Source organism: Haemaphysalis longicornis, unplaced genomic scaffold (assembly GCF_048455015.1).
Source record: "Haemaphysalis longicornis isolate Haplotype H1 unplaced genomic scaffold, Haemaphysalis longicornis Haplotype H1 scaffold_4, whole genome shotgun sequence".
Classification (NCBI taxonomy): Eukaryota; Metazoa; Arthropoda; class Arachnida; order Ixodida; family Ixodidae; genus Haemaphysalis; species Haemaphysalis longicornis.
This window is the reverse complement of record NW_027526361.1, coordinates 39,285,742-39,311,511: the sequence shown is the minus strand read 5'-3', so window position 1 is coordinate 39,311,511 and position 25,770 is coordinate 39,285,742. Positions and strand designations below refer to the sequence as shown.

The window sequence follows — 25,770 nt, the reverse complement described above, 5'->3', positions numbered from 1 at the left end:
ATGCGCAGAGGTGCAGTGCACTAGAAGACAGAGGTGTGTCGTGCGGGGAAAAACCCAATGGAGAGCGCGGGTCCCTTTTGCGATGAAAAAAATTGCGTGGAGCGCAGGCGAAATAAGGTTGAATGCAGCGGCGGTGAAGATCGGCTCATGCAATGCGTCAAGCAGATAGAGGACTCCTTAGGCCCGAGTGCGACCGCAAAGCAGACTAGCCTTACGCAGTTCTTTTCTGCTAAGTAAAACTTCAGTGCCACAACGCCCAGCCGGTGAATGTCTCTTGTATGTTTTTTTTTCTGTGTCAAACCTTTCTGAAAAAGCAAGATTGGAAGCTGTTGTTGAAGAGCTGGAAAGCAGTAGGGCAATTTTTCCAAAGAACTCGATATTTCATGGAATTCGCGCAAATTTTCTTATCTCGAAAATCCGCTTATCTCGAAATTTTTCGTGGTTTTTACTACTTCGAGTTAACGAGGTATTACTGTATATATATATATATATATATATATATATATATATATATATATATATATATATATATATATATATATATATATATATATATATATATATATATCGTACGCAGGTTCTCTTATAGGAAGGGCTGGGGTAGTATTGCGGGAAACTGACCGCTATTGGGTGATAATGATAGTGGTGGTGCTGCTGGTGCTTGTGTTGGAGGTGATGGTGATGACACAAATTTTAATGTTTGTCTCATCTTCCCCTCTGGTGACTGTTGGCTGCAGATATTCGATGGTCGCGACGACCGATCTCCGCTCCTTCGTCGCGCCTGCGGTGACAGCATGCCTCCCCCCGTGACGTCATCGGGAGACGCCCTCTTCATTCGCTTCAAGACCGACGAGAACACCCAGCTACAGGGCTTCAGCGCCATTTACGAAGCCGGTGAGACTCTGCTGAAAAGTCGTTATCGCTTCGAGCACACGCTGCTCTGTAAAGCAGTCCGAACCGCGAACATGACCCGTATTCTGAAGAAGCACTCGAACTTTTCCGGCGAGGTTGAATTCTCGCGCGCTATGATGTCATTAGCTGCGCGCGCAAAAGCGTCATGAACAACTGCGCGCAGAGCAAATCACGTTGGGCCACGTGATAAACCAACGCAGACGGAAAATTCCCGGCGCACCGCAGAATTTGGCCCCAAGTGGCCACATTCTTACCAGCTGCTGGGCTCCCAGTGAGAATTGCAGCAGTGCTTTCTTTATGACGCGTTTTCTGGAAGCTGTCTCGGGACTGGTGGCAGCTTTGTGCGCGGTCACTCCCTAAACGGCTAGAATCCTCTTACTAGGCTCCTTTGCTCGGCCTCCTGCTTACTACGAGCTCTCTCGCACTGTTTCCAGCATGAAACCTAGGACTGGTCATGTCATTTATTTGTGCGAATCAATTAAAAAAAACATGCAAGAAGATGTGCCCGTATTTTTTTTTTTTTTTTTTGTATAACATAAAGAAATTGGGGGCCTTTTCACTCGGCTGTTTACATAACCATAGTTTATCTTCACTGGGTGGTGGAAAACGTTCTTTACTGAGCTCAAGGGGTAGGGAAAGGGGTGTGGTCAGCCTCCTTCGTACAGGAGGCCGCGGGCCTGCGCTGCATCCGTGGCTCGTTGCACCAGCGCGAGTTGACGCTCCGGCGCCGAGCTGGTCAGCGCAGACTCCCACTGCTCAGGGGATGGGGATGGGATGGGGTGAGGGTGGTGGGGACAGGAGTATACTAGGTGGTAAGTTGAGAGTGGGATGTCACACTGTGGGCAATTGTAGGGGAACAGAGATGGGGAGATGTGGGACAGGATGGTGTGGTTGTAGTATGTCTCGGTTTGCAGTCGCCGGTAGATATACGCTTGATGGTTGGAAAGAGTGTGATGAGGAGGTGGGTATATCCTTCTTGTGCTTGTGTAATGAGAGAGAATGGAGCTGTATGTGAGGTCGAGTGGGGTCAGTGCCTGTGGGACAGGTGAAAAATATTTATTTGAACGTTTTGCCTGTACCGCTTCCATAAATTCTGGACATATACAGTTCCAGTTCAGCGCTGCCGGATAGGGTAAAGAGATTGCGGTGTGATTACGTTTTCTTTAAGGTGCGAGCTTAAATTGCTGACGGAATGGCGGTTGTTTATTATATTACACAACATCAGGGGTGGAGTGGCAGAGCTGCAGCTTATTGCGCAAATAAACTGAAGGCAGATTGTCGTGAATTTAGCGTACCCTCTGCCAAACCGTCTGAAATTACCTTGTAGCATAACTGCACAGAATGCACTAAATTATTTCTTTATTTGTGGCCAGAACACGTGGCGCTAGTTTACACGATGCCAGGGAAAGCCAGTTAGGCGTGACGTGGTTACTCGCATGCGACATGTCGACGAATGCTCTGGCTGCTTGTTAACCACAGGCAGATCAAAATAGGCAGATGGAAGTTCTCTGTACCAGCATTCCCTTGCTTCTTATTTTTAACTTTTCTTTTTGGTCTTCTTCCTGCTGTAACCCTAATGTCCGACATTCACCACACATCGTTGTAGTCAGCCCCCCATCTGGCGTACCAGTTCCCATTAAAGAGTCTCTCTCTCTCTCTCTCTCTCTCTCTCTCTCTCTCTCTCTCTCTCTCTCTCTCTCTCTCTCTCTCTCTCTCTCTCTGAGCAAACAAAGAAGATCCCTTTATACATTACTTCTATTGCTAGCCTATCCTAACCTAACCTAACCTAACCTTTCAGTGAAGTGTGCCTAATTTTCTGGTTAGGGATCTCGGTCACGACTGCTAATTTCCTCATTTTACACTAGAAGAAGCTGTTTACTTCGTGTGAAACAACATTAACAACGTTTGACCTTACACAGCTAGTCTTTCTCATTTTCGTGTCCTTCTCTGCACACAACCGCACACAGTGTGCGGCGGCCGCTGGACCGGCCTCCAGGGAGAGCTGACCTCCCCTCGCTACCCCGCGGTCTACCCTCGGAACCGCCACTGCAACTATACCATTGTGCTTCCCCCGGGAAACGTAGTGCAGCTCGCCGTCCAGACGTTCGACGTCGAGCGTGATGAGGGCTGCGGCTACGACTACCTGGAGGTGAGCGTGGGAGTTACGTAAAAACTGCGGTTGATTCCTCTGTCATAGGAATCGGCAAAACACTAAAGTGAAATGTGCTGTGAAATCTGCAGCTGAGCATGATTTGCGGGTCGGCGGCTGTCTTGTGGGTGTGCTCGGCGAGCGACGTCCCGCTGGCGGGTCGCTTCGGCAGAGGTGTACTGGCGTCATTTCCGTGGCGGAAATGACGTCGGTGAAATCTTGGTGTACCCCGCATTAAACACTTTCGCGCTAAAATATAAAACCCGAAAACGGACAACCCTAAGTATAACGTTCTCTTTAGAGCTAGAGGTTGCTTCGACGCAAGAAGATCCTGTTTGCATGGGTGCACCCTTTACAGGCCGCTTGCTTCGTTGTACTGGAGTCATTTCCGAGACGGATATGACGGCAGTCAAATCATAAAACACTTTCGTGTTAATAAAGCATTGCCTGAGTAAAGCATTGCCCGACCCACGAGTGCGTAAGTCTTAAAATGCGAACCTTCTTAAAGTTCAAAGTCAACCCGCTGGTCAACCAAGCTATCGGAAAGTCCCAAAAGCGTGTCGGCAATCTGAGAGATGTTTTGAAATTGGTGTTGGAAAAACTGTGCTTGCAACCTTTTTCCACATTGGGAGTTTCACATTTAGACAAAATGACACCGCGGCCGGGAAACTTTTGACCAACAAACGCTACCTTGCTAGCGACGTATTTCAAGGTAAGCATATTTCTTACGGGGATTGAATGTAATACGGGTTCGTTACTTTCATCTCAAAGTCATGTAGTAATGAATATAATTACGCTCCAGAGCTATACGAGTGAACGCGAATACACACTTTTGAAACGGGATTTTTTTTTCGAGTATAACAGAGCCCCGACAGGGTTCCTGTCATACACAGTATACCGTATTCGCGGTTACCTCGGAACTGCGAAGGACAGTGTCTTTAAGGTGCGAAGCACCTTAGGACCTCGCAATGTCCGTCCGTTGGCGTTCGACCGCGCATCAGTATAAACCGAATATGTGTATGTCAAACCGCCTAAAAGGTTGCAAAACGCGGCAAAAAGCAAAAACCATAACTATCAACGCTAATTCACGGAAAAAAAAGGTTAGACAGAAAGAGAGAGAGAGAGAGAGAGAGAGAGAGAGAGAGAGAGAGAAGACGCACAGCCCCTTGTGAATCGAAACATTTATGAACAAAAGGTTCCCATAAGGTTAACAAGAACAAAATAAAAGGTTCACAAAAGGTTAGAGAGAGACAGAGAGAGAGAGAAAGAGAGGTTGAGCAGTTTCGCGTGGCTACTGGAGAACCGTGCTGCGCATGTGCGAGGAGCATTGGATTGGATTGAATTGGATTTCGATTGGATTGTATTGAAATGGAATGGATTGAATTTAAATGGATTGGATTGGAATAAATTGAATTGTGTCGGATTAGATTGGATTGGAATTGTGTATACTGTACACCTGCGTTGTCACTCATTTACATGCCCGAGTGGGCAATGCCACGGGTGATTTACGGTAACAACGATCCCCAGTGCTTCGCCCACTCGTCATGATTCACTTCGTAGAGATGCGTGAATATTTTCCTTTTGTTGTCACCTTTGCTGCGCAGATAAGCGAGCCCGCTCGAAACGGTTCCATGAGTCGCATCGGCCGCTACTGTGGCAACACGCCCCCTCCGGTGGTCACATCTTCATACAACCAGATGCGGTTGGTGTTCCACACGGACCACTCCAACGAACACCACGGCTTCATGGCTAATTACACGGCCGTCGATGTGGGTAAGCTCGCCGGGCTCGCCTGAGTAAGCGCAGAGTTCGAATCTTTTCCTCGCTTAGCTCTTTCTCTGCAGCGTCCTCGAAGAATACCGCAATTTGTTTTTAGCATCACTCTATATAGTTAACATAAAGTCGCCTCACGGCCACTACCTCCTATTTCGGGCATATCTGTCGTATTAGCGTTCGTGCGGTTCTCAGTGCAATTCATGCCCCTATTTTAACAACGACACCATGGCGGTGCTGTAATATGACTGTATTAGCGGTGCGAAAAGGTCAGTTTTAAGCTAGTTAAACATTTTTTTGAAAGATGCCTGCGTAGAAATTTTTGTGCACCCTTCATAAAGAGATAGGGTGCATTACCTTTACTGCAGAAAAAGTAGCCGGCTGAACAACGCACCCCAGTGCCGAGATTCGAACCCGCTTCACGTTATTTGCGAAACCCGAACTATGCCGTGGTGCTACGGGGCTTGAGCCTCGAATGGAGGCGTTAGTGAACTGAGTTCGGGGCTGCATCGTGCTGTTTCCTTTCAATTCATTAATGCTGACGGTTTCGGACTACAGAAGGGCTCCGCATTTCTTAGAGACAATAGTCTTTCTTGGGCTACTTAAACCCAGAATTTTTTGTCTGTCTGTCTGTCTGTCTGTCTTTCTTTGACTCGATTCAGCCACCCGGCCAAAGTGAAATGAAGTCTGCGCAATAGTCTACAATAGTCTGCGCAATACCCGTGCTACACGAGCGTTTGAAGGCCTTCGAGTCGAATGTCATTTGAGTGGCTGCTACACGACGTTTTTCAAAGGCATTTTGGTTAAAATGGCATTTGAGTCAAAGGAGCACGACAACTGACCTTTGAGAGTCTCAAAGGCCTTTGAAAAACGAATGGTCGTACCCTCGGGCTCAGTTTCTGCAAGCCGTAATAACAAAAACAATTATTTACGAGTAAAACTTCGTGTTTGAAGTGCAAGATCTTCATAATTTTTCACTTGTTCATTTGTTTTCGTTCTCTGTCACTCGCTCAACGATTACGATGTAACTTGTTACTCTCAACACCAGCGGTGCGAAAAAAGACAAAAAGAAACTGGCTGCCTTGTGCATGTTTTGTGCGCGCTTGTAGACCGTTATCAATCTGATAACTAATAATTGCTTTTTTGCCCATTTTAACTCTAAAATTACATTTTCGCCAAGAACGAAACATGGCATCACTGGCGACACCACAACATGGCGGGCGAACGCGGAAACTTTCAACTGCCTTTGAGGATGGTCGTGTAGACCGACAGAACTCCTTCCAGTTCGAATGACATTTGAAATTTCGAAGGTCACTCGACTCAAATGACCTTCCAAACGCTCGTGTAGCACGGGCATAAGTCCGGTTTATATGTTCATACTTGTCAACATCGCTGAACAAGAAAAAGACGTATACGTAAATGTAAGACAGAGAATTAATACGCAAGGGACATTTACAGTGTTCATTTATAAAAAAAATTTATAGAGAGAGATGACTTTATTTGATGCCCGAGATGGGTTCTGAAGGGTAGACTACTTGGACGGTCTCCCTCCCTCATCCGTCAGCCAGGATTCCTTGGATCCTCGCGGCGGCTTCGGTTATCCGGACTGCTGTCAGTTGTGCCTCCGGTGTGGAGCTGAGCAGAACAGTCTCCCATTGCTCCGCAGTCTTAATTTTGTAGCTTCTAAGTGTGTATACATCGGATTTGCTATTACAGCCATTCATATTTTTTGGAGCTTATGGCAGGACCATATCATGTGGTGTAGGTCGGCTCTGCTGTTGCATAAAGTGCAGAGGTTTGAGTAAATGTCTGGGTAGCAGCGGTTGAGGGAAACAGGGCTCGGAAAAGTGTTCGTCTGCTACCGTCGCCACGTTACTGCCTCTTTACTGGAAAGAGTGTGGTGGGCCGGTGGATATTTTCATCTGGATAACCTGTAGTGGTTTATTATATCCCTGTATGTGACTAGCCTGTCTTTGTGAGATCTAATAACGTGTGCTTGTTCTTGGCTTTTCTGCGACGTCTTGTGTGGGGATGATGGTGGTTGTGGTGGCGTCGTAGGCAACACAGCTCGGTTGACCAGAGCTCGAGTGGTTGCGTGGGCCAGTTCATTCCCCTGTAGGCCGCAGTGGGCCGGAGTCCATATCAACAGAATTTTTCTTTGGTTAGTGGTCTTCTCTAACAGCGAGGCTGTTGCAGGGGAGATCCTGCCTTTCGCGAAGTTCAGAATGGCGGACTTCGAGTCGCTTATGATTGTGGTTGCGCGGGTAGAATTTATAGCGAGGGCTATGGCCATTTCCTCTCCCTGAGTGGGATGTTTCATAGATGCTTGATTTTTGCGAAATGAAATACTACATCCAACGCAGAAAAAAAAATCACACTGTCGCCTGCTGTCGCCCGCGCTATTATAGTTTCTCGCGACATTTTAAAAAATAAAGCGGCAACAGTTACGGAAGGTTCCACTAGATAGGTTTCACGTTCTGCTTGGAACGCACGTGAACTAGGGCAACGCGGTTCTACAAACGTTGAAGAAGGGCGCCTCGATTCACGCGCGTCTCCGCCGTACGGCAACGCTGGCATCGAGGCACCCGGCCTGAGCAGTGAAACGCGGTAAATTCAAATTGAGTTCAGCAAACCTTTACGTGTTCACCTTGGGAGGAGTGCGACGCAAGAGGAACAACATCAGAAGTGAGCGGGAAAGCGAACGGAGGCCTTTACTTGGCAAATGTCCACAAAGACTATCGTCTTTTGTCGACATTCGCAACGAAAGGGGCAGATACGCGGCCAATTTTTTTCTCAACCCGCGTTACTGCTAACGCCACGAGCGTATTGGGCCTTGCGTATGAACATGAATGCCTACGGTCATGTTTCACGATAACGGCGCAGGCTGCGGCGGCGTGCTGACCGAGGCCGGCAGCCTGATGAGCCCTGCAGCTCACTCGGCGTCCAGTGCCGACACCGACGCCGACTCGAGCGGCGCTGTGGCTGCCGCGTATCGACACAACCTCATGTGCCGCTGGATCCTGAGCGCTCCGCCAGGACACACCGTGCGGCTGAGCTTCTCTCACTTCGTGCTCGAGGACGCCCCCAACTGCTCTTACGACTACCTCGAAGTACACGACACCTCGGACCAGAAGATTGGCAGGTAGTGCGCGCCGAGATGGAGCAATCACTGCATTCATACCGCGCTAGCAATGCGTGTTTTCTCTTTTCAGGTGTACCGCTACTCTCGACACCAGATCATTCATTCGACAACTGCAATAATACGGGTTGAACGGGTTTGGAAATGCGCTGTATTTCTGATCGGTAAATTATGTGTAGCGCACCATCACTGCTCTCAGATAAAGCAATGCGCACTCCCTATACTTGATATAACTCATGAATAAAAAAAAAAACTCATGTAGGTGAAGAGGTGGGTAAGATAATGAGTTTCGACCTAGTGAGTTTGACCTTAAACTTAAATATATCTCAACATCAACCTATGAGTTGCAGTTGCAACAATGAAAGGGCCGCAGGACGACGGTTTTAACCTTAACCCAGCATGCCAATTCAATGTTGAGTAAGGTTTAAATTGGAGCTGAGGTTTCGATGAGGCTTAAGATAGAACAAATGTTCTGCGAGAACCCAGTTTCATTTATTTACGATTTTCTCAGTGCTTGCCGAAATCCAACATGCTTTGAAATAAGTTCGTCTAAATCACTTGAACAAAGGGTTGAATATATTTTGGGTTCAATATTTTTAATGTCGGTGCTTGATATGCACTTAGCATGCCAAGCACCTAATGGTAAGTAGAGCTCGTTACAAATGCATGGAGATTAATTGTATTCGAAGGGATGTTTCAGGCTGCTTGAGATTACCAAAGACTTCAGATGTATGAGCTTGAGATTGCAGTGAGGTCAATTTTCAAGTAAGGTTAAGAGTTGTGTGAACTTGAGGTGAGGTCAAGTTTGAGGTAAGATTGAGAGTTGGTGACGTTGAAGTGAGGTCCAATGGGGGCTACTCGATGTTCAGGTGAGCTTGGCCAAGGGGACCTCAGCCCCAATTCTGAAGTTGAGGTTGAAGAGAGGTATAGAAGTAACCAGCTGAGTTTGAGGTTAGGTGATTCTTCCTAGCTGCGCTTAAAAACCTGCACGACTAAGCATTTCTAGCATTTGCCTTACTCATCTCGCAAAACGATTAGCATCAAAATGTAACCATACGTTACTGAACTTTTGTGTTCGGAGTTTGCGTAGGTTAGTCACCATTAAAGTTTCTTTCAGTTTTCCTTTTGGGAGTAAAAACAAAACGGTGGGTACTGGGCCATGGTGCAGGTACTGCGGCTTGAAGATGCCGCCCACGTTGACGTCATCTGGCCGCCAGCTGCAAGTAATCTTCCGGACTGACGACAGCGTCACTCGAGACGGTTTCCTGGCCCACTTTATGTTCCTCAACGAGAGATCAGGTACACTATAGATGGGCTAGATCACTCTTTTAGTATGTCTGTTATTTTAAGGAATTTCTGTAGCCACTTTACTGCTACTTCCTGCCCTCTTAGCAAGAAGCGCAAACAATATCTGTTTCTGCAAAAACAAACAAACAAAAAAGAAACCTAGTTTCGAAACGCGTCAGGAGTCTGAGCACTGCGATTCCTAAGGGTTTATTTTAGGGGCGAAGCCCCTTAGCGGCTCGGGCTGTCGGCGTCTCCTGTCGTCGTCGTCGCTTCATGTAGTCATGGTACTAAATCACCGGAACACTCGTTTCCCACTGCCTCACGCTAGAACGCTTCGTGCTTCAAAAACACAAAACTTACAGCAAAGCTGCATACCTCTACCCCCAAACGGTTTCATCTCCGTGAACAAAAACACCAAGGCGCCAAGGATGCACTTATACAATGCATGCTTCGCCCCTCGGCAGGTTTCACGTTAGTGAAGATGGCCCGGTCTTTTTTTTTTTTTCTTTTTCCTAAAGCTCTTTAGAAGTATTAGTAGACGATCTAATTTGTGTGCATGGGCGTAGCTAAACGTTCGGCGCAATAAGGCCGGGCTTTCTCTTATAGGGCCCTCTCTAATAGAAAAATGCAGAGAGCGGCGCAGAGGAGCCAAAGAAGTGGCTGAGGGTTGCTACGAAGGGTAACTAACAGTTTTGTGCACGACGATACCTTCTCACTTCACATCTTTAGGTTCACTCGTTGAACAATTCTCATGTGCATCACAATACCAACAAGAGCTCAAAAAAATTAGCTGTGGCTTAGGTCGGCTATGCCGGGATATACGTAGCGTGAGCTAAGGTTCAGCTGGTTATTCTTAGCTTTCCTAGTGGTGTAGGAAATGCCCCGCTGTATGTATACCCCCACTGATACCTCTGCGCATACGCACAAAATGAGAGGCGCTATCAAGCGGCTCCGGTGCAGCGTCAGACTTGGCTACTGCGCAACGGAGGCGCACAGCTGAGCATGCGCCGGCGCCAGGGCGTCTTCCGCGCCTATGACGTCACTCCTCGGGAATGCGCTGTCTGGCGAGGCGCGCGTGGCGGCGGCGGCGGTGGCTCCGGCGCGCCAGCTGTGCGCCGTGTGACGTCACTGCTCCTCGCGCATGCGCAGCCCGGCTCTTCAAGAGCCACGAGGAACTGCTCAACCTCGGCCAGTGTAGCTCATTCTACAAAAGCGAGCGCGAACGTATCTGTAAATATAGCTTTGTTCTACAATCGGGAGGTTAGCCTAACAATTTACGAAGCATTTAGGGCACGTACATCTACGTGCTGCGTCTCGTCGACCCATTTAACACACTCGGTGTTTTAATGAAGATAGACGAAAATTTAGGAACAAAAATCGAGGTGTTCAGTAAATTAAACGGGCTTCAGCGGCAAATAGTTCTTTTTTTCATAAAAACGAAGCAGCCACGATATAATTGCAACGTAAGGGAAAAATAGTATTTTAAAAATATGCCATCGAAACAATTACTGTACTTTTTATTAATGACCTGCACTGTGACCTGACCTGACCTGTGCACTGTGCACTGTGACTTAACCTGCACTGTGACCTGACATGGAATCATCATATCGACATCATTCTTGCATCCGCCAACCACTCATTGGGTTTTTTAAAGCACAGACTAAAACATGCTCCATCTAACCTCCGCAAACTTGCATGCACAACTGTCATCAGACCTAAAATTGAGTACGCATCTGCCATTTGGGACCCTGACAAAGCATACTTAGTTGACAAAATTGAATCCCTTCAAAATCGTGCCGTTCGTTTCATCTTTTCAGATTATTCACGTCATATACCAGCGTCACGGCTCTAAAACTTCGCGCATCTTTACCTGTCCTATCAGATCGGCGTAAACTGACACGTTTATCATTGTTTCATAAACTGTACCATCACTCTTCTCTTCATCCTGATTTTTTTTCATCGACACCGACCATCTTTCCCCAACGGGACCATGCCTTAAAAGTGACACGTGTGAAATGCCACACTTCTAAATATTCACAATCCTTCATACCTCGCACAATTGTGGATTGGAATGCCCTACCATCTCACATTGCAAATTTTACAGATCCGACCAAATTCCAAGAACTTTTACACACTTACTTCGTATGTTAACTTTACTAAAGAGTGCTTTTATAGGTTCTAGAGTTCTTTCAAGATTTTTTGTTTGTTTTCCTTCTTTCTTGCTTTCTTCTTTTTCCTTTTTTTTTTGCCTCACACCCAGTTCTATTTATTTGTTTGCCCATTAACGTGCTGCTAGTACTCTTTTTTTTTCATTCTCAATGTATCCTGCCCCTTATGTAATACCTCCTAGTGAGGGCCTTTAGGGGTATTTTTGAATAAATAAATAAATAGTCTCTTACTAGCGGCGAATTTCAATTCCAGAAATCTAAGCCGGAAGTCCCGTAAAAGAACGTTGCTTTACTTTAGGTTTTAAAACGCTCAAGATATTCGCCATATCCGTCACTCAAAATTAACGCGAAGGACACTGACGTTCTAGCTCACATAGCGCTGCTGCGCCAGTCTGATATACAAGCTAAACACCGATGAATTTGACGCTCGTAATAGTCTAATTTAATAGTCTAACGCCTCCATCAGAGTTGTTTAAGAAATTGTCACTTTGACTTCCAGAAAATTCCCCCTTCAAACCTTATCTGCCGACGTTTTTTACTTACCTTATTAACTACAATGTTCCCAGTGTATTTTTAAGGTCCCGTAGTGGGTGGATATAATATAGTGTTAAGAAGACAGTTGTTTTAAGCCATATTCCTCTTCGCAATTTTATCAGTGTTTGTCAACATTTACGGACAGCCTCTGTTTTTTCACACACCTTTCTCTCCCACCCAGCTTGCGGCGGCGACTTCTACCTGTCCCAAGGCGTGGTACGGTCTCCGCTGTACCCGCGGCCGTACCTGAGCGAGCGCGACTGCGTCTGGGTGCTGCACGCGCCCGACAACCGCCAGATCAGGCTCAACTTCACGCACTTCGACGTCGCCAGCGAGGACACCTGCAGGCCCAGTTACCTCGAAATCCTGTGAGCCCACGGCTAGGAGCCAGCACTGCCCAAGAGTGACGCGAAAACTGCACTCGAGTAGTGCCCATCAGCGTGCCGTCCTAACGTATAGTTACGCAGGCCTGCTCAGAGCCGGGTTCGAGGGAAGATGGTTATGTGGGCTATTTCTTACGAGCAATTTTCATCTATAATAGCTGTATTAGCACAAGCTGTGTCTTTCTTTTAATTACTCGTACGACCTCCCTCGCTTTATTGCGGCTGGCGACGTGTAGAGAGTATTCTTTACTGGCATTGAAGATAAGGATATTCATCAAGTATATCGTACATATAGATCACTTTACTGACAGTAGTATGGAATCCATGCCTCTTATAATCGTTATTTTACCACAAGCTGTGCCTTTCTTTTAATCACTCGTACGACCTTCCTTGCTGTATTGCGACTGGCGACGTGTAGAGGGTATTCTTTCCTGGTATTGAAGATAAGTATATCCATCAAGTATATCGTACATATAGATCACTTTACTGACAGTAGTATGGAATCCATGGCTCTTATAATCGTTATTTTAGCACAAGCTGTCTTTCTTTTAATCACTCGTACGACCTTCCTTGCTGTATTGCGGCTGGCGACGTGTAGAGAGTATTCTTTGCTGGTATTGAAGATAAATATCGTACATATAGATGACTTTATTGACAGTCGTATGGAAACCATGCCTCTTATAATCGTTATAATAAAAGCTTTTATCGATACGCTTGAGTTCCTTGTAGTCTAATCCTGGTTGATTTGTCTTCGCTTTTCCACTATCGGCAGGAACGGTGGGCAAGCTACGTCCCCGCTGGCCGGACGCTTCTGCAAGCGCAGTCCGCCCTCGTATTTCGTCTCGGACACCAACACGCTCAGGCTGCACTTCGTTAGCGGCAGCAATGAGCCCGGAACTGGATTCGAGGTTTACTACGACAGCGCCCTCTCGGGTAAGCGGCCACGCCACTCCGGGCCCTTGAAGAGCCTAGTTATGAGTGCACGGCAAAAAACTGAAAGAGGAGCTAAATTTTAATGCGTAGCATTCTTTGCTGAGTACCCCCACAGCCGGGACCGTGTAACGCCCTGCATTTCCACAATAATGCAGATTTCGCCAAAGTTTCACCTCTAATCGTTATAATAGCGTAAATGGAGATGATTGATCAAACAAAATTTTGAAGAACTAAAAAAATAAGAAAACTATAATATAATTAGGGAATCTGGCTAACCGCGTAACGCCCTGAATTTCCACAATAATGCAGATTTCGCCAAAGTTTCACCTCTAATCGTTATAATAGCGCAAATGGGGATAATTGGTCGAACAAAATTTTGAAAAACTCGGAAAATAAGAAAACTATAGGATAATTAAGGAATCTGGCTAACCGCGTAACGCCCTGCATTTCCACAATAATGCAGATTTCCAGAAAGTTCCAAATGTAGTCGTTGTAATAACGTAAATGTAGATAATTCGTTGGACGAAATTTTGAAAGACTAAAAAATTAAGAAAATATTAAAAATTACGGAAAATGGCAAAACGTATACCACATGCCATTTCGTGAAAGTTTTACTTGTAATTGTTATAATACCGTAATTGAACATAATTGGTCGTGCAGGATTTAGAAAAAAAAAACAAAAGAAATTTGGCTGTAAAAAACTCACACTCAAGACAGGCGGCATAAGAAGGGTACGCATTAGTAGATAATTCTCGGAATTTCTGCAGAATTTTTTTCCGCCAATAAACAATGAAACAGGGGTAGGAACGTTAAGTTGTTCAACAATATCAAATATTCGGCAGGAACTCACTTCTGATATCTGTATTTCCACATTTGCCTACTCGAAAATATGACATAAAAAACTGAGCGTTGATACCTCTTTGGAGGGAACTGATCAAGCTACAAACTCCTCCTCGAAGGCAGGCATGCTTGAGACGTCAGTCTAAATTAGCGCAGCCCCGTAGGAGGTTCACAGTCATGGCATTTGGCATTAGTTTCTATGACACCACGGAGGGTATATCGAGCTGAAGAAAGTTGGAATGGAAAGTAATTGTGATGTACGCATGTATGCACAAGTATGTACGTACGGATGGATTTTTTTTACTTGGATCAGACACACATCGGATTCTGTAATAAAAATGACAGCGAGTAAAATAGTAATAGTAAGACCGCCACCCAGTTAAAAAAAAAAACAGCAATCACAACACACACTGAGCTTTGGTGTTCGTGTTCTCTCAATCTTTAACCATTTCGGCCCAGATTTTTTTATTTCAAGCAAAACAGTGCTTTCTGCGTATTTTCCTAACTTTTAGGGCCCCATAAGCCCACAAACGAAAGATAGAGCTGGAAGTAAAAATAATAACAGTTATTAACGATGCAATTAATTAAGACATCTGGCAATTAAAATTTTTGTGTGGAGCAATGACATCACTTTTGCACATTTTCCTAAACGTTATGACTACATGAACCTACAAACAAAAATTCAGCTTCGTAGTGCACGTATTTATAAATTTACAAGCTTGGGAATAAAACTGAGACCGCCATTTTTTTCGGCCTCAGTGTCGTAATTTCGACTTCACCGGAGCTTTTTCTTTTTTGTAGCGAGTAGCTCCTCTAAAATGAAACACCAGTGATATCTATCGTAATAGGCATAATTTAAGGGCAATTCCCCAAAAAACTAGCAGTTTGGTTTCGTTCTCTATGCGCTAGAGGAACTACAATGTGATGGCGTCAATTGGCGCCACCAGCGCCGAAAGGGTTAACATTGCACTCCCCGTCAGAAATGCAGGACAAAGTCGCCGACAAGTCGGCGCTTGCCGAGAGCATGTCAGACATAGAGCACGTATTTCGTTTATAGGCAGTTTTGCGTGAGGCTATCATCTTCGCTTACAGGATGCGGCGGAACAACTGGCGGCACCTCCGGCAGCATCGTCTCGCCCAACTACCCGCTGCCGTACGGTCACAACGCGGAGTGCCGCTGGAACATCCGCGTCAACGAAGGTTCGCGGGTGTCCCTGATGGTCGTCGACATGGACATCGAGATGCACGCAGACTGCCGATACGATTCTCTCGAGGTAATCTGTCATCTTTGTCTGACAAAGCCAGGAACAAGATCATTTTGCTTGATTGATTGCATTGTTTAACGCGCCGACGCAACGCAGATGGTGAGGCGCGCCGTAGTGGAGGGCTCCGGATTAATTTAGACCCCCTGGGGATCTTTAACGTGCGCCGAAATCTCGAACACAGGGGTGTTTTTGCTTTTCGCCTCCATCAGAAAAGCGGCGGCCGCGGCCGGGAGTCGAACCCGCGTCCTCGTGCTCAGCAGCACAATGCCATAGCCACTCAGCTGCTGCGGTGGGTAGCGCTTTATTTTAGCTTCTCAACTTACCTTAAACGTGTAGACGTTACGAGAGAGGGTGAACAGAAAGGCTAGTTGGTTTAAAATTATCTTACTATGTGCTCTGTGTTACGGTGACAAAAAACTACGCACACGGGGTGGAGCACAAACTTACAAAAGCTGTCTCTCTTTTTTTTTTTTCATAAATTAAAAAAAGGACGAGAACGCGGTATGTACAGGTAGTTGAAAGTGGATCTGCGCGTACACACACACGCAAAAAAAAGCAAGTGTTCCTCCAGCTAGACGTTCAACTAGTCGCACCATCAACGCATTTTTTTTTTTCGTTTTCGTAGTATGGGCTTCAACTAACATGAAGCGTACTCAGTTCGCACAAGAACGACGTTGGACGCAGTCCGCTAGAACTGGGCTTCATGTGCTACTATCAGTTTTGTCGCCAGTTTTTATTGCTCATGGGGTGACCATGGGGTGGCCAATCTTAGTGCGCCAAATAAAAAAACAACTCAAATTTGGGGGTTTTGCACTCCGAAGCTGCACTTAGAAGGCGCGTCGTAGTGGAGGGCCATAGACTAAATTAGAGTACGTAAGAATCTTTAATGACCGCCGAATTTTCGACATACCGGCACAGCCATTTCAGTTTTTCGTTTATATACGCAAAAAAAAAAGTAAAATTGGCGAAACTTGCACTAAGTCGTGCAAGGGTTGAATCATAGGGAAGCTGGAGAATTTCTTTCAGTGTAAGCACTGAAGGACACACCACCACGCATTGTATTAGGTTTGAAATTGTTTATTTACATGTTCCGTCGTCGCTTTTCACTGCGCTAGTAGTAGTCATCGTCAAATCCATCTATATCGTCGCCTTCCTCATGCATGACTGGCGGGTCAGGATGGCTTTTTGTCCGCAGGCTTCTACATTTCTCCCAAAGTGGAACCGGCTAGAGCCGGCGGCAGCCGGCTTCGTGAACTGGGCGTCTGTAGCGCGAGCTGTCTTGCGCTCCCTCCTTGAGAAGCGGACGCACGTGAACTGGTTTCTTGGTAATTTTTGCGAGCGCCACGCGCAAGCCTTGACGACGCCGGGCGCTTTTCATAAAACGAGTCCTTACGGTTACGGTATACGGCGGGAGTAACTATGACCCGCGGGTTTTTGTTGACGCCGCACACGTAACGACCAGCAACAACGCCCCGCTGTTAAAATTGCATCCACGGCCGGGATTTCAGGCCGCCGTACCGGTGGCACACTCAAGAATGTTCGCTATCGCGATGGGTGTTGTAAGTGCCAAACGAACCGTCCTGCGACGCCGTGCTTAGCAAGACAGCATTCTTATATCTTGGTCTGCCACAATTTTGTCCTGATAACCTGCATTATAGGCTCAATACGAGCGGAGATGTGCTGTAATCGCTCCTAAATGCTTGGACAGTCTCCCAAAACAACAGCCCCGTAAGCCTACAACGGAAAGCTGGGACTGTCGATGTTGGTTCGCTTGCTTGGTTATTTTCCTTTGCTTTTTGCAACTCTATTGAACTGAAAAGTGATTATTCCACATTCACATGCTCCTTGTACCGTGGATTTAATTTAGCCGCAAAAAAAGTACAACCCTTCTTATATGAAACATTTCACGTTTTATAAACTAGTGCGGTTAGAGACGCACTATGTAACATTTTGCGGCCAGATTCATTCCCTCGTGTCCGGGTATACGAGACGCGTGTTGCGGCTCCTGCCACAACTTCCCGTAAGTGTGTCGCTGAGCATGTCTGGCTCTATGCACGCAGATTTATGACGGACCTTCGGATCTCAGCAAACGGCTCAGTCAGCTCTGCAACGATCAGCAACGCCCCGGCGCCTTGGTATCCACGGGCAGGGACATGTTCTTGCGATTCCGAACCGACGCTTCGGCAGCCGGACGGGGATTTCACGTGGTCTACACGACCAGTGAGTGGACTGCCTTTTTTCTTGTTGGTTTTCGCGCAGATAACAAGCGCAATTTTTTTTCTCCAGAGATCTTTCGCGTGTAACCTGAGGAAGAATTTCTGACATAACGAAAGAAAATTGTAAACTTAAAAATTGCAGCCAGAGGTCTTTTCAGGTTGGCTCAAGTAATCGTCGCTTATTTCCCGTGCTTAGCTGCTCACGTTTGTTGGCCCGACGAACGTAACCAATCTTACAGACGATCATAAATAACTTCCAGCCACAATTTCCTATTCTTCGCAGTTGCGGCGTCGCAAACAGCCCCCCTGGAGCAATTTAATATATATATATATATATAAACAGTAATCCCTCGTTATACCGAAGTCAGTGGGACGGCGAAAAAATTTCGTTATAAGCGGCATTTTGATATATGCGACCACTCGAGAAAAATAAAGTACTTGAGCTATAATTGCGCCACAACTGCGAGGAATTAAAACACAATGTATTCAGGGAAGCAAAACCTTATTCAGGTGCAAAAAGGACAGCGAGCTCGGGCTGTTTCATGTTCTTGCCAGACGCGAGCAACCCCGCTCCAATTTGACCAAGCACAGACTGGCGTACGAGCGCCTCGCAGGCTTCAGAGCGAATGAGGAGGGAATGCAGTGGCCACTTCTACAGCGGGGTGGCCGTCACGGAACGCTACGATAGCTTCGCGCTGGAAAGCGCCGCAAATTCCACGGCTCCAATCTGAGGTTGTGTTTGTTGAGCTCAAAAACAATTAACCGCTCATTGTAGGTACACAGCTAGCGTAATCATTAAAACTGACCAGTTTTGCACTAGGAGCTTTGCATGATTAGTCTGCATTTTTTTCCCGAGGTATGCAGCCGTGAAGTTTGCAAAACGATTTTTTGGGTGCCCCGCTCTCGACGACACTTATATTTCAACGCTTCGAGTGTCAGTGTTCGCGCACCGTCGCGTCCACGCCATTCACCAATGTCTAGGAACAAAATTCAATCAGCCTACCACGCATTTGGACAGTTGTCATAAGTCAGATGGCGTAAATAGAGCAGGACCGGCTCGAGGAAATCGCCGAGGAAACACCAGCTTGTTAACCGGCCATATTGACCGCCTGACTCGCCGCTGTATCGCCGCCGCTCGGCGACGCCTCCGCTCGCCATATCGCTCTAAGCGGGTCCAGCTCTTCGTGCACTTCGAGTAATGCGATCTAAAATGCATGCGTTTGGGTTGGGACCAGAAGAAATTTCGAATAGAGCGAATTCGTTATAACGAAAGATTACTGTATATATATATATATATATATCTATATATATATATATATATATACAGAAAGATAGGTCGGCAGTCTACAATGCCAAAGGAGGCATAGGGGCGTGGTTAGGCTCTTTTCTTTTTCACTACGGTTAATTAGGTTAACTTTTTTTTAAAATATACAGAAGAAAGAAAGAAAGAAAAACACGCGCCCAGAGTGGGGACCGAACCCACGCCTTTCGATTACATGTCGAATGCCTTACCGATTCGGCTATCTGGGCGACTGTGCTCTCCTTCACTTTCTGGGCTATTTATATTTACTAGAGGTGTATCTGACGCTTGAGGGTGGTAGCCAGTGCCACTCTGACTACACGGGGAGAAGGGGACCTTCTTTTCAACCCCCGGGGCGTGACTCGAACGTCTACAGCCTGTCATGAGCGGGTTACTGGCGGGAAGCCCTCTTATGCTACCTAGGCATCAAGGCTGCCAGAACCGAGACCCTCGCTAGGCTTTCGCAGAATAATATAGTAAGGAAATGAGGGGCTCGTTGAGGAAATACAGAAAGATAGGTCGGCAGTCTACAATGCCAAAGGAGACATAGGGGCGTGGTTAGGCTCTTTTCTTTTTCACTACGGTTAATTAGGTTAACTTTTTTTAAATATACAGAAGAAAGAAAGAAAGAAACACACGCGCCCAGAGTGGGGACCGAACCCACGCCTTTCGATTACATGTCGAATGCCTTACCAATTCGGCTATCTGGGCGACTGTGCTCTCCTTCACTTTCTGGGCTATTTATATTTACTAGAGGTGTATCTGACGCTTGAGGGTGGTAGCCAGTGCCACTCTGACTACACGGGGAGAAGGGAACTTCTTTTCAACCCCCTGGGCGTGACTCGAACGTCTACAGCCTGTCATGAGCGGGTTACTGGCGGGAAGCCCTCTTATGCTACCTAGGCATAAGAGGGCTTCCCGCGAATCAGAATAGGAAATGAGGGGCTCGTTGAAATAAGACAAAAATAAGGGTTGGCAGTCAAGAAAACCTCGGAAAGCAAAGGGGGGGGGGGGGAATATGGTAGGACATTGAAACAGATAAAGAATTTGGAAAGAAAGAAAGTGGAGAAAAAATGCCCGCCAGGTGGGATCCGAACCCACGACCTCCAGAATACCGGTCTGGTGCGATAACCACTACGCTACCAGCGGGGCTATTTTTCCCCTCCACTTTCTGGGGTATTTATGTCAATGTAATTTTTTTCCTATTCTGATTCGCTACATGCATAGCGAGGGCCTCTGTTCTGGCAGTCTTGGTGCCATAGGGAGCTTAAGAGGGTTCAACGCTGGTCGACCACTCTCGACGTGTCGTAGACACTCGAGTCACGGCCCGGGGGTTAAAAAAAAGGTCCCCTTCTCCCCGAGAAGTCGGAGTGGCGCTGGCTACCACCCCCAAGCACAGAAAAAAATTACATTGACATAAATACCCCAGAAAGTGGAGGGGAAAAATAGCCCCGCTGGTAGCGTAGTGGTTATCGCACCAGACCGGTATTCTGGAGGTCGCGGGTTCGGATCCCACCTGGCGGACATTTTTTCTCCACTTTCTTTCTTTCCAAATTCTTTATCTGTTTCAATGTCCTACCATATCCCCCCCCCCTTTGCTTTCCGAGGTTTTCTTGACTGCCAACCCTTATTTCTGTCTTATTTCAACGAGCCCCTCATTTCCTATTCTGATTCGCTATATATATATATATATATATATATATATATATATATATATATATATATATATATATATATATATATATATATATACACACAAAGTAGAAGTACGCTCTTCGGAGAGTTTATTTCCAACGTTTCGACCTGAGACAGGTCTTCCTGTCTGGGCGAAGACAGGTCTTCCTGTCAGGAAGACCTGTCTCAGGTCGAAACGTTGGAAATAAAGTCTCCGAAGAGCGTACTTCTACTTTGTGCGTATTCCTGCAGCAACTAAGGACTCCACTTCACGACTATATATATATATATATATATATATATATATATAGCGAATCAGAAATGGGAAATAAGGGGCTCAGTGAATTAATACAGAATAAGGGTTGGCAGTCAATAAAACCTCGGAAAGCAAAGGGGGAACGCATTCCCCCCTTTGCTTTCCGAGGTTTTCTTGACTGCCAACCCTTGTTCTGTATATATATATATATATATATATATATATATATATATATATATATATATATATATATATATATATATATATATATATATATATATATATATATATATATATATATATATATATATATATATATATATATATATTGTAGTGAAGAATATTAGCTATGCTCCCCAAAAGCATCAGAGGCGTCATTACCCAGAATGGGTCATGTTGACCAGTGCGAGCAGCGTCATCATCAGCAAAAAGACTGTCGGAAATCCTCATCGCCATCGCCTAGAACGACGGGGTTCACTCGGACTGCTTCGATCGGCTCGTGTCTGCTTCCGTGATCTGCGATTCCTAACCTCTCGCCTTCAGAAAGATCTTCGTCAATAAATCACCTTTCAATATATATAAAAAAAATACATTTTAGTACTGGCCCGAGATTGACCTGGCAAATGTCGTCATGCACATACCTTTAGCAGTGAACTTCTCTGCAAATGACCATGATAACTCTTATCGAAAGCATTTCAGCGCTCAACTCTAGTCATACTGCGGCTTGGCGTCGCAGTGTGCAACGTCCGCATCGTAAACCAACCGTACGGAGTAATCGAGAGCCCCAACTACCCGGAGCCTTCACCGCATAACGCCAACTGCACATGGACCATCGAGACCCTGTCGGGACACAACATCTCGATCGCCTTCTCCTTCCTTGAGCTGGAATACCACAACAACTGCACCTACGACTACGTCGAGGTACGCTGTTCACCGTTTGCTCCTTTGCTTCGCATGGGCTAGCCCGCACTGAGCATCCTCGGTATATATACCAGTACTAGATTGTCCGCAGGCAGTCCGAGGACGGCTTTCGACTGGAGGACCTATAGAAGACATTGAAAAATGGAGTGCCGGGTCGCGTTTTAAGCAGGACGGGACTGATATTCGAGGGCGCCCACAGATAAACACAAATGCTGTCGTCGAAGACGAGGTCCTTGTTGTAGGCGATTGGGTCACCGGCCGGACACAGTTCATGTCATCCCCGCTATCTCTAATATATGCGAAACGCGCCTTGCAGAACCACGGCTGGTTTTTTAGCATCGATTTGATGCGTCACCCTTTTGGTGCCAGTTTTTTTATATATTTTGATCGTGCTTGTCTTCTATTTGAAGCGTATTTCTGAGCACCGGGACCGACCCGCTGCAAGGACGCTTTTAGCACCACAGTATACGCATGGAGAAGAAATATGCACAGGCAAAGCGTTCGCCCCTTCAAGGTGATGTCCAATGATTATCACAACAAAAAAATGAAAGAAGCTCACACTTATAGCAACACTGATGGAGTAAATGTCGTTGCGGCAGCGAAGAAGAAGCACATCGGCTGCAATCGTAGACTTATACCGTCGTGATGGTCATGAAGGTTGCGTACAGCTTCGCCACCTTTAAGTCTTGCGCGTTAAGCTACGTGCACACTGGCGTCAAACTTGCCGTGCCGCCCTGCCGTCGGCCGCCAGCGGCAATCGGCCGCCATCGGCGTCGCGCCGCAGCCTTCACTTGCAGCGCGGGCGACGCCGCTGGCGGCCGACGGCAGGGCGGCACGGCAAGTTTGACGCCAGTGTGCACGTACCTTTAGTGTGAACTTCCTTCATTTTTTACCAATTGACATGGCCAATGACTCCTGCTCCATCTCCTCGACGCCGCGCATTGTTGTTTAACGTCGCGAACATCAGGCGAAAGTAAGTCGTTCGTGGGACATCAGCACATGAAGGATATGTGGTGTCGCGTGCTTGGAACGTGTGTCTTGTTCTTTCATTGCGTAACTGTCGCATGACTGTCCTTGAAGATATTCCTAGTTAGAAAGAAATACCGGACCACAGGATTGTTAATAATAAAATTTTAGCACTCATGAATAATTTCCTGAAGTGGCCATGGAGACAAAACATAACTTAGTTCAATTTGAAAGAACTAGGTTTTGGTAACTCACTCAGCTACATCCCAGCCACGAAAAACATTTTGAAACTAAGGAAACGCAAGATATATTGAAAATTTCACATTTCGCGTTACAGTGACGTAATATGGGCAGTAGTGACGTAATATGAGCCATCACTGAAACATAATCATTGGCGCCTTAACCGCGCGTTAGCATTTTAGTGATACGAGCAAACGAAACTAGAGGCCCCGTTACAATCGCCCAGACATGCTTCTGCTGTGACGTCTGTGACGTCATAGAGCATTCTGTGACGTCATAAAAAGTTGCCGGAAAGTGGCTGAGGAGGCGCCACTGCTGCATCTGTTTTCACTAATATCTCCATTATTTTAAGTTTGTGATAAAATTGGTATTATTGTTATTGGTAACCAATTGCTATCTTTGTTACCGCGAATTACGCACGTCCCCATAACGAGCTCGCATTTCTCTGGCGTACTCAGATTAACGAGACCGACTCCGATGGCCTTCCGAAACGTCTGGGTCGTTTCTGCGGCGATTCGTCGCTGCCGGCGCCAGTTCTGTCGACGAAGAACATCGTGACGGTCCACTTTGTGACCGACGGCAGCATCTCGTCGAGGGGCTTCCGGCTCGAGTTCGCGAGCCGAGGGTGCGGTGGCGTACTGACCAAGCGCTCGGGCACCATCGAGACGCCCGACTACCCGCACGGCTACCCCAAGAACAGCGAGTGCCTGTGGGTGATCAAGGCTCCGCTGGGACAGCGCGTCCAACTGTCCTTCCACAATATGCACCTCGAGTCCGCCACAGGATGCGCCTTCGATTTCGTGCGCGTGAGTGTCCAACACGGAAACTCTATTTTGCTACCACGTCTGAAAAGAGAGGAAGAAAGGAAGGAAGGATGTAGAAGGAAGGCAGAGAAGTTAACCTGGCAAGAACCTAGTTTGCTATCCTGCACGTAGGAAAGGGTACATAGGCAAAAAAGAGAAATTAAAGAATGAAGAAAAATTGGAGCAGACAGGTATGCCCACCGCTGAAGCACTAGGCGTTCAAGTTCAGTGATTGACACTGGAGGTTTTCAGTATATAGTCTGGTGTTTACGTTCGTCGCCCGTAGGAAGCATAAGACTGCCTGAACCGCCTTCTGAGCGGATGACAGAGAAGGCAAGTGAAACAGAATCTTCTCCTCATAAAAATGGCCGCCGAGAGTCCAGGTTCCTCAGTGCTGACGACAGCTTCTTTCTTTCAGGCGAGTAGCGTGTGCACTCGCATAACACGTGTCGTATCGTCTCCGGCGTGCCGAAAGTTGTCGCACTCCTCACTTGTTGCCATTCCTATTAAGCATGAGTAAGCATTTGTGAATGCCAACCCCAGGCAGGGACGGCAAAGAAGAGTCTCGTCATACCGTGGGAGACTTAGCGGAAGGAGACGTTGCGGGTGCGGGTCAAGGGCACCAATACGTGCACATGTGAATTCTTCAGTTGACCATTGAGAGATTGTTGTTTCACGGCCAAGTATGCGGAGGGCCCTATAGCGGCGTCCGTCCTAGACAATGGAATGAGTACAGTCGTCGCAGTTTGGTGCACCAACCGGGCGGCAGCGTCCGCACTTTCGTTGCCCACAAGGCCGCAGTGGCTGGGAAGCCACTGCAGGGTGACATCATGACCCGCCTGGGCAGCCCGGTCGTACACCATTCTTATTTCTGTCTGTAGAGGAATATCACGATAGGCAGTGAAGGCGGTACAGGCACAAGGTAGGGAAACAAAAAAACAAAAACCTCGTCGTGCAGTGCGCGCTTTATTCTTGTCGTTCCAACTGTTCTCATTGTGGTGTCAGCACCCGTCAATGGCATGTAGGCTTAATTGCAGAATGACTTGCAACAGAAAATTACTTATCGGTTTGATAAGAGGGAGAATGCGTTGCCTAGTTCCTTCCCTTTCTTCTGTAGAACCCAAAATTCTAGTCGGAGGGCACGCCTAGTTTCCCCTACCTTTCTCGCGTACACCCTGCAGATAGACCTAAGGTTATGTACCAGAGAAGAATAAAGTTCGAGTGTTTACGCCCGCCGTGCAGTCGGCTAGAGGCGCGCTTTTTATGGCTACACGTGGGGAAGTTTTGTGATACGTTTTTGTGCTTGGTAACTCACACAATCAGAATGGCCTCCATGGGATAACCCTGCAAGAAGGCTTCCTTCTTATCTGGGAGGCATTGGCTAAAGGAACGCGCTCGCATTTAAAAAGCATGCAACATTGGCGAGGGTGCACAGCTGAAAGCAATAAAAGGGGAAGAGATGCATTTGCCTTTGTTGTTAGGAAATCAACCTCCATAAGCACTTCACGTGAACAAGATCGTTGCAAAATCCTTTTTTAGCTTACTCGGATTGGCAGGCCGAGGAGATGGTCGTTATAGCATACTTTATATGAAAAAAGATACGAGCCTAGCACTGGTTTTTACCTGTACAGCGGAGCCCGCTTTTAACTAACAAATTGGTAAACAGGAATAAGTTCGTTATATCCCTTTTTCGCTATGTCTGAACATATATATATATATATATATATATATATATATATATATATATATATATATATATATATATATATATATATATATATATATATATATATATATATATATATATATATATATATATATATATATATATATATATATATATATATATATATATAGCGAATCAGAAAATGGGTAATGAGGGGCTCGGTGAAATAAGACAGAAAATAAGGGTTGGCAGCCAAGAAAACCTCGGAAAGCAAAGGGGAGGTTGTGGTGGATCATAGAAACAGGTGAAGAATTTTTTGAGCCAGAAAAAAGTGGTGAAAAAATG

The 25,770-nt window shown here is 46.3% G+C and overlaps 1 protein-coding gene across 1 annotated transcript in view; it reads left to right on the top strand.

Annotated features, from left to right (window-relative positions):
* The window catches only part of LOC144179721 (cubilin-like), a 158,025-nt gene that overhangs the window by 39,604 nt on the left and 92,651 nt on the right, over window positions 1-25,770 (top strand). Inside the window, 11 exon segments of the mRNA XM_077708164.1 lie at window positions 738-894; window positions 2,880-3,061; window positions 4,666-4,834; window positions 7,718-7,976; window positions 9,142-9,272; window positions 12,144-12,330; window positions 13,118-13,278; window positions 15,211-15,392; window positions 17,444-17,603; window positions 21,566-21,750; window positions 23,415-23,762. Of these exon segments, the coding sequence (XP_077564290.1) occupies window positions 738-894; window positions 2,880-3,061; window positions 4,666-4,834; window positions 7,718-7,976; window positions 9,142-9,272; window positions 12,144-12,330; window positions 13,118-13,278; window positions 15,211-15,392; window positions 17,444-17,603; window positions 21,566-21,750; window positions 23,415-23,762 (2,121 nt within the window).